Consider the following 9,629-nt stretch of genomic DNA (forward strand, 5'->3'; position numbering starts at 1 on the left):
AAAACTGTCCCTTGTTCAGCTTGTACTATCTTTATACACTTCCACAAGAACAACACATGCATCAAATTGAAGGCAGAAGCAAATATGAGAATTCATCTGTTTTCTATTAAACCAGACATCAGAAAGATTCCCACCAAAATGTAATATGGTGTCACCCCTCCTCACTACATTTTTTTTGTTTGTTTTGGAAAATATATTTAATTTTCATTAAAATGGTATGTATTTTAACATATGATGGAATTATTATGAATCTTTGTGTTTTTAAAGCGTAAATAAATTAAGACATCATTTTGGAAGAGCAGGGACTAGAACATTTGTAACTCAATTTACATCTCTCTGCCCTCGTGCCTTTGCTGTCAAGTATATTAACTCTTCATGGTTTAAAGCCTGCCAGTGCCGGAGCCGGGAACCCGGCCAGGAGAGCCCGAGCTTCCGGGCTCGCAGCACGCCCCCTCCCGGCGGCCCCGTAGGAGCCCGCTCTGCGCGGAGCTCCCCGCAGAGCCTTCTGGGAGTTGTAGTTCCTCCCGCCCTCGGGTCGTAGTGACGCATTTCCTGTGCGTCCGTAACGGCTGCCGTTGCTCTGCCCGGTGAGGGGAACCTGGTTCCACGTGAGGCTCCCATTACCTGTCGCAGGCACGTCGGGCCCTAGGGCGGTTGCCGAAGCACCCGGGGCGGGACGCAGAGACAGTAAAGAGGATGGAGCCGATCTGGCGTGAGTCCTTCTGGCTGCAGATCCGGGAGGAGGGTGCAACCAGTGTCCCAGGAGTCTCCCTTGCTGCCCATTCCGGGGATGGAAGAGCGGGACGCGCCGAATCCCTCCGGTTTCTCAAGGTGGCGGGACGGTACAGAACTCTTCTGGCCTCATTCCCTCCTGCTCCAGACCCGGGGCGGTTGCCTGACCCAATCGTATGTGTTGGTGGGGGCTGTGGGAGGGAAGGAGTCTCACTTCCGAGAAGGGCAGGCTGCCCCGGCGCCTCGGATCTCTGTAGAGGTGAAAGCAACAAGGACACCGCTTCCCTCATGGTGCTCTCTCTTCCAGCAGACCTTGCGTCCTGCCATCTCCCTCAAGGCACGCAGAACTGTCCGTGAGGATGGCTACCAGGGTCCGGACAGCTTCCATCTGGGTGAGTAGGGTTTTCTCTCATTCCTGAAAAAGCGCTCCCTGAACGCGGACGTGTACGCACTCCATCTCTTCCAGGGTCCGAGTTTGCCCTGAGCTCTCTCACCCCTCTGCTCTTCCATGCCTCAGGGCCTCCTTTGGAGGATGTTAGACTTTCCAGAAATGTTTCTTATCATCAGACTTTTCATTTCTTCCTTTCTTCAGTCTCTTTTCTGCCGACTTTAAACCCTGAACTTTGAGTTAACAAGGGATAATCAATCATCCATCTTTCAGTTTTTTCCAGCTGTATTTACTGAGTGTCTTCCATGGCTAAGATCTTTGAGCTCATTTGAGAAATTGTACATTTCGTTTATTCAAGTTTTGTTTATTGTCTTTTGTTTGCCGGACCCCGGGGCAAGTGCTGAAAGTGCAAAGATGGGTTGTTCATCGTCCCTGCCTTGGAAGAACAGCAGTCTGGTGGGGAGGGCAAGAAGAGCCCGATGACAAGTTAATAGGTACTCTGGGAGCAGCTGTGGAAATGCATGGAGGACACACAGCAGAGAGTCGGTTTTGGAAATAGACACCCTAAGAAATGCTTTAGAGATTAAGAGATTCTTAAACTGAGGTTTGAAAGATGAATGAAGTGAAGGAGGGACTGAAGCCTAGCCTGGGAAAAGGAAGCAACGTATGCAGATTGGAGAGGTTTGGAATGACCTCGTATGCTGGTGAAAACTGTGTACTTTAGAGTTGCTGTAATGTATAGTTTTGAGGTTTAATGGTGGTGGTGAAGGTGTGTACTAAGAATGAAGCTAGAGCCATAGGCAGAGACCTGATCATAGAGGGCTTTCAGAACTCCATTAAAAACTTGCATTTTATTTTGTAGGAGAGGGAGACTTATTGAAATGAAATGTTTTCACAAAGGATTTTTGGATGGAACAGTTTGCATCAGGCAAGAGAGGACAAGGGTTTAAGTAAACTATGGTTTTGAGAAAAGAGAGGAGGTAAAGAGGCAGAAGCAACTGGATTTGGTAACTAGTTGGGTACTGGTGGCTAGGGGGCCAGAAAAGCCAGGGATGACTGCTGGAGTTCTGCTCTGTGGGCCTGGGTTGGAGATATTAGTTCCCACGAGACCTGACTGTTTAAAGGACCCTGGCACCCCCTCTCTTTCTCTCTCTTGCTTCCTCTCTCTCGCTTCCTGTCGCCATGTGATCAGCTTGTACCTGCCGGCCGCCTGCCACTTTTCCGCCATGAGTTGAAACAGCCTGAGTGCCGTGCCAGATGCAGCTGTCCCAGAATCGTGAGCCAAATAAACCTCTCTTCTTTGTAAATCACCCAGTTTCAGGTATTTCTGTTATAGCAACACAAAATGGACTAAAACACCTCATAATAATGTATGTTTTGGGGTTCTTTTTCAAGTTTAAATAAGATGGGTTTCCTGGTATTAAGAAGCCATTCTGTTCAGGGGCAAGAAGACCCTGTGTAGGGGCTGGGATGGGCCAGGATGTCTTTCTCCAGCCTCACCATTAGAGGCTACTGCCTCTGTTGTTAATATTGAAGGGCTCAGAATGTGACCTGACTCTTGGTGCTAAGCCTCTTCAGGGAGCCTTTTTTTCTGCCTCTAACCTGGTATTTGCTGGAGTTCAACATGCCTTGTTTTCTAATATGTTTCTCTCACATTTACATGTTGTATTTTGTTGTTAAAATAGTTTCTGGGATAAGTTTCCTCTGGATCCTTCCCTCTTGCTATGTAAACCTCTTCTCCCCTCCCTCTCTCCTCCCTTCTCTCTCTGTCTTTCTCCTGTCCCTCTCACTCTGAATCTTCTCTCTCTCTTCCCTCTCACTGCCTGAGTCTTTTTTTCTCTCTTGTGCCTATCAGTTTGGTCTCTATTTGCCGATTATTTGTCAGACTTTGGTGGCCACAGCACTGTGACCTTAGGAATTTTTTTTTCAGTTGCCTGCCGCTCTGAGCCTGAGAGGAATTCAGTCTTGTTTGTTTTGAGATTTGCTTGCTCAGATTCCACTCAGGGGAGGGTCGTCTTTTCTTAGGGATGCACATTTATTGGTGGCTTTCCTGCAGCGACATGGCTTGTCAGAATCTCCCTCATCTTCCACCACTTCCTCTGCTGGGAGCTACCTGTGCCACCTGTGCAGCTCCTGCAGTTGGGTCACATCTGCCCATATCTTGTGACTCTGTCACCTAGTTTGTTTTTGTTTTATAACTGTTGTGGTTTTTTTCTTTTACTATTCTGGTAGGTCTCTATGTTTTCATTAGGATTTTGTAAAGTGCTTTACTGGCCCTGATCTCATCCTACTCTCAGTGTTTTAACAACAACAAAAAGTAAGGATCAGAGAGGTTAGAACTGTTCACAGGCATCTAGACCATGAGAGGGAAACTTGGATTGAAATGCTGTTTCATTCAAAACCTTGGTGTAACCCCACCTAAAGCAGGGAGTTGTTTACTCCTTCACATTTAGCACCATATTCTCATTTAATTTGAGGGGCTGCCCAGAAGTTATTTAAACATGGAATGAATCTCAGGTGTGGTGGTTGTACTTTTGAGGTTCCTGGATGCCTGTGCAGAATCTGAGGGAGTAACTGTCACCAGTGTGCTGGGTTCCACACGTGTACCTTGTCTCACTTTTGCCCTGCAGTGAGACTGACCACAGTTTCCAGAACACCAAGCCCAGCCTCTGTGTGAGAAATCATTTCACCTGCCAAAGAGACTGAGTTTGGGGTTCAAAGGAAATATGCTTACTAAAGTGAGTTTGCTCTTGAATCCACAGGTTCCACCTCTCCAGGAACGAGATAGTTCATGTGATAAGATCAGAAAGCTACAAGGTCAGGAGTCCATCCTGGGCCAAGGGACCCCCGACCGGAGACTTCTCCCTGGAATACCGGGGCACAGGCAGAAGAATCACAGGACAGAGCAGCTCCTAGAGTGGCTGTTTATTTCCCCAGAGCAGCCCCAAATCACCAAATCCTGGGTGAGTCGCTCATTTGCTCATTCCTACTTCTTTTCTTTATTTCTTTTTTTTTTTTTTTTTTTTTTTGGTGGGGAGGGCCATGGGGATCCTTAGATCAAAGGGTTAAATTAATCACTCCTTAGTTCGTGGCCCTTTTATAATCATTGGTTCATGTGGTCCCTATCTACCTTTATTTATGTATTTTCTTATTTCCCCATACTTGGTTTCCATCTCCTCCCCCACCCCCAAAAAGTTATTTTGTGTCTTATGTGTTTTCTTGTTTATGTGTGTTTATAAAATGTTTATCATTCTGGAAGCCTGTTAGAAATGCAGAACTTCAGACTCCACCTCAATCCTGTTACTGTCAGACTCCTCATTTTAACAAGATTCAGTGATTCATGCACATTAAAATTTAAAATAAACTTGATATGAAATCCATATTAGAATTTTACCCTGGGGTGTCTTTTACCTCCAACATTTTGTTATGGACATTTTCAAACACAGGGCAAAGTTGAAAGGATTTTACCAGCAAACATCTGTGCATCCATCACTTAGAATTTACTGTTACCATTATATTTGCTTTATCACAGCATCGTCTTTCCATTCTTCTCTGCATCCATTAATCCATCTATTTTGGTGTATTTCATAGTAGACTTTAGACATCAGCACTCTTCTTTAAATACTTTAGTATGCATCGCATTGACTAATGTTCAGTATTTGTTTATAGATTTTTTTTGGCTTACCTTTTTGCTCTGTTAATGCTTTATTTATTTTTTTTAATTGAAACATAATTGATTGTACATATCTGTGGGGTACAGCATTGAATATCAGTATCTGTGTATGATACGCGATGCTCAAATCGGGATAATTACTATATTTATCATTACATAATGTATTCATTTTTTGTGTCCCTTAACAAATTTCTCGCTAACCCTCCTCCCCCTTTCCCTCCTCTGGTGGCCCCAGTTCTGTTCTCTCCTTTTGAAAGTTCAAAGAATTATTATGATTATTATATTTTTCTTTCTTTTTTTTACTTATTTGTTTACTTTTTAAGCTCCCATTTATGAGTGAGGACATGCGGTGTTTCTTTCTGTGCCTGGCTTATTTCACTTAACATAATTTTCTCTAAGTTTATCCATGTTGCTGTGAATGGCAGAATTTCATTCTTATTTATGGCAGAGTAATATTCTGTTGTATATATATATATCACATTTTCCTTATCCAGTCATCTGTCGATGGACATTTGGGTTGGTTTCGGCTCTTGGCTGTTGTAAATAGAACTGTGATAAACATGGGGCTTCAGCTTCATGATTTCCATTCCTCTGGGTGTACGTACACTCAGCAGTGGAAATGTTAGATCATATGGCAGTTCGAGGAACCTCCATACTTTGTTCCAGAATGGCTGCACTAATTTACATTTCCACCAGCGGTGTAGGAGGGTGCCCCTTTCTCTGCATTCTCACCAGCATTTGTTATTCTCTGTCTTTTTGGTAATGGCCAGTCTTAACTGGCATGAGATATCGCGTTGTGGTTTTGATTTGCATTTCCCTGATGATTAGTGATGCTGAGTATTTTTAATGCTTACTTTTGATGAGCAGATATGTCTAACTTTAACATACTCTGGTTTAAAAATGTTTTCTTTTATTATTGCTAATAATTTTTGTGTTCAATATTTGTTTTTTGTTTTTTAGGTAGCTGGCCAGTCTGGGGATCCAAACCCTTGACCTTGGTGTTACCAACACTGTGCTCTAACCAACTGAGCTAACCAGCCAGACTTTTTGTGTCCAATTTAATAACTTTTTTCTTATCCTAAGCTCATAAGGATATTTTCCTTTGTTATTTTATTACTGTACTTTCACATTTAGATTTACTTGGAATTGAGTGTTAAGTTTGGTGTGAGGTGCACCTTTCATGACTTTTTGTTCTGTTCCATTGATCTACTTTGTATCCAGTCGCTTTCAGTTTATGGTGAACATAAATGCTGTCAACTATTATATGTGGGTTTTTGTGTGGACGTGAGTTTTCAAATCAGTTTGGTAAATACATGGAGTATGATTGCTGTGTTATATGGTGAGACTATGTTTAGCTTTATAAGAAACTATCTTCCAGAGTTGCTGTACCATTTGCACTCCTACCAGCAATGAAGGAGAGTCCCTGTTGCTCTGCATCCTTGCCAGTGCTTGGTATTTTCTATTTTGCCCTCCTAACAGGTGTGTAGTAGTATTTGATTGGGGCTTTAAATTGAATTTTCCTAATGGCTGGTGTTGTTGAGCATTTTTTCATATGTGTTTTTACTCTCTGTATGTCTTTGGTGAAGAGTCTATTCAGATTAATTGCCTGTGTTTTTAATTGGATTGTTTTCTAGTCATTGGATTTTAAGAGTTCTTAACATTATGGATTGAAATCCTTCATCAGAAAAGTGATTTATAAATATTTTCTTCCAGTGTCTGGCTTCTCTTTGTTCTCGTAACACCATATTTCACAGAATTAAGTATTTTAATTTTGATAAAGTCCATTTTCTTGATTTTAATTTTTAAAACTGGATTGTGCTTTTGGTGTCATATCTAAATCTCACTGCTCAAACCCAAAGTACATGAATTTTCTCTTAGTTTTTCTAGAACTTGTATAGTTTTCGCTTTCACACTTAAGTCTTTGATCCATTTTAGATTAATTTTTATATAGGAATGGGGTATGTGTCAAGGTTCATTTTTTTGTGTATAGATTTCTAAGTGTTCCAGCACTGTTTGTTGAAAAGACTATTCTGTCTCCATTGAATTGCCTATGTAGAATCAGGAGACAATATCTGTGTGGTTCTATTTCTAAGCTCTCTATTCTGTTCCATTGATCTATATGTCTAAGCTTTATCTGGTAGCACACTGTCTTGATTTTATAGTAAGTCTTAAAATTGATTAGTGAGAATTTTCCACCTTTGCTTTTCTTCAGAATTGTTTTGGCTATTCTAGTTTCTTTGCCTTTCTATATAAATTATAGAAAAGCTCATAGATACCTCCAAAAATCTTGCTGGGATTTTGATTGGAATTGTATTGAATCTATAGATCAAATGGGGGAGAATTACATCTTAACAGTACTGAGTTTTCCACTCCATAAACTGTATCTCCCAATTATTTAGATCTTCTTTGATTTTTTGAAATCAGTGTTTGTAGTTTTAAATGTACAGATCCTGCACATAATTTTTTAGATTTCTACTTAAGTTTTTTATATTTTGTTGTTGCTATTGTAAACATTATTAGTTTTTAAATTTTACATTCTTTTTTTTTTTTCCTTTTTGTCTTTTTTTCGTGTCCGGCAACGGACCGCAACCCTCAGTGTTGCGCCCGTACCGGACTGGGACCGGCAACGGGATAGCAACCCTTGGTGCTGCGCCCGCCCCTTGCTCAACCAGTGAGCGGGAACCGGTCTGTATGTGGGATTCGAACCCTCGGCGGGAGTGCCGCCGCGCTCCCAAGCGGCACACTGTAGCAGTGTGCCACCAGGCCGGCCCTAAATTTTACATTCTAATTATTTCATTGCTGCTATGTAGGCATACAGCCAACTTTTGTAATATTGACCTTGTGTCCTGTGACCTTGTTGGTTCTAGGAATATTTTTTAGAGTCTTTGGGGATTTCTGCATAACAACTATGTCATTTTCAAGAAAAGACAATTTTATTCCTTTCTAATCAGTACGAATTTAACTACAAATTTCATTTCTTTAGTAGTATGTAGATAATGAATATCCTAAAGCAGCCTGTTGTTTTCCACAATCTCAGTAAAATAACTTGAGATTGGATGGGAATATGCTGTTTCAGGGACCTCTGTCATTCATGGATGTATCTGTGGATTTTAACTGGGAGGAGTGGCAGCTGCTGGACCCAGCGCAGAAGTGCCTGTACAGGAGTGTGATGTTGGAGAACTACAGCAACCTGGTGTCGCTGGGTGAGTGCTGCCTCTCTGCACAATCTCCAGGCTTCCCCTCCTTGGTTGCTGAAAGCTGGGGGGGACTTCTGTAAAAGACTTAGTGATTTGGGACTAAAGGCGAGATTCCCTTATTTCCCCAGTGGCATCAGAGAATGCCAGTTGAATGGTCTCTTTACTTTGCCAAAGTACAAAAGGGTAGCTTCCTTATGCCACCTCTAAACCATAATCTTCCCCATTCTTCAGAGTCCCTGAATCCCAAGCAGTTTGGGTCCAGATTGTGCTTTTCCATGTACAGGTTACCAGCAAACCAAACCTGATATCATTGTCAAGTTAGAACAAGAAGAAGAGCTGCAGACGGTACAGGCCCAAATGCCACATCAGGGGTGTCCAGGTGAGTGGTGGAGACATTTAGCTCTTTTCCTCCTTATTCAGAACTGGTGTGAATTCTGATGCACTGTGTTCCTCTTATTTGTGCTTTTTTTTGTCTTATTTATTACCATGCTCTCTTAGTTAATCTCTCTTGCTTGGCATCCTCAATTTCCCTCTCACTGTTTCTTGGTGATAGACTCATTTTATCATGCATTTAAGCAAGCCTTTCCTCTTTTCCTCACTTAATGTGACTTTCATGCCCTTTCTACTTCCTGGTTTTTTAAAAAATTATATTTTTAAATCCTGTATACAGTCAGGTGACACTTAATTACAGGGATATCTTCTGAGAAATGAGTTGATAGGCAATTTTGTCATTGTGTGAACATCACAGAGTGCACTTGTACACACCTAGATGGTACAGCCTAATACACACTGAGGCTATATGGTGCAGCCATTATAATCTTTTGGGACCACTGTTGTGTATGCGGGCTGTCATTGACCAAAATGTCCTATGTGGTGCATGACTGTACTTAAACTTAACCACAGTACCAACTTCCTTTCTTCTCTTTGAAACCTGTTGGGAGATTCTGCTCTTCTGTACTTCTCCATGCTAATCGCTTTGATGTCATTGCTTTTTCTTCTAAGCACATTCATGCATCACTTGATAGTGTTGATTATCCTGCCTGAAGCCTTTGCTCCCTCTCCCTGCTTCAGTGACCCCTACTGGACCTACTGTCACACTGCGTGACCCAGAGATTATTCTCCTCCTACTCTCCTGGCTTCTTTCCCTCTTATCAGTCCAAAGGGTGTAAGTCTTAAAATTGATTAGTGAGAATTTTCCACCTTTGCTTTTCTTCAGAATTGTTTTGGCTATTCTAGTTTCTTTGCCTTTCTATATAAATTATAGAAAAGCTCATAGATACCTCCAAAAATCTTGCTGGGATTTTGATTGGAATTGTATTGAATCTATAGATCAAATGGGGGAGAATTACATCTTAACAGTACTGAGTTTTCCACTCCATAAACTGTATCTCCCAATTATTTAGATCTTCTTTGATTTTTTGAAATCAGTGTTTGTAGTTTTAAATGTACAGATCCTGCACATAATTTTTTAGATTTCTACTTAAGTTTTTTATATTTTGTTGTTGCTATTGTAAACATTTTTCGTTTTTAAATTTTCCATTCTTTTTTTGTTTTTCCTTTTTGTCTTTTTTACTGACTGGCAATGGGATCGCAACCCTTGGTGTTGCGCCCGCACCTCGCTCAGCCAGTGAGCGGGAAC

The 9,629-nt window shown here is 41.6% G+C and overlaps 1 protein-coding gene across 1 annotated transcript in view; it reads left to right on the forward strand.

Annotated features, from left to right (window-relative positions):
• The first annotated feature begins 1,045 nt into the window (after nt 1–1,045).
• ZNF268 (zinc finger protein 268) overlaps nt 1,046–9,629 on the forward strand; it is a 19,246-nt gene continuing 10,662 nt past the window's right edge. Inside the window, exons 1-4 of the mRNA XM_008566195.1 lie at nt 1,046–1,124; nt 3,883–4,083; nt 7,870–7,996; nt 8,274–8,369. Of these exons, the coding sequence (XP_008564417.1) occupies nt 1,092–1,124; nt 3,883–4,083; nt 7,870–7,996; nt 8,274–8,369 (457 nt within the window). The 5' untranslated portion in view covers nt 1,046–1,091. The remainder of the gene's footprint in view (nt 1,125–3,882; nt 4,084–7,869; nt 7,997–8,273; nt 8,370–9,629) is intronic.

Source organism: Galeopterus variegatus, unplaced genomic scaffold, assembly GCF_000696425.1.
Source record: "Galeopterus variegatus unplaced genomic scaffold, G_variegatus-3.0.2 Scaffold228, whole genome shotgun sequence".
NCBI lineage: Eukaryota > Metazoa > Chordata > Mammalia > Dermoptera > Cynocephalidae > Galeopterus > Galeopterus variegatus.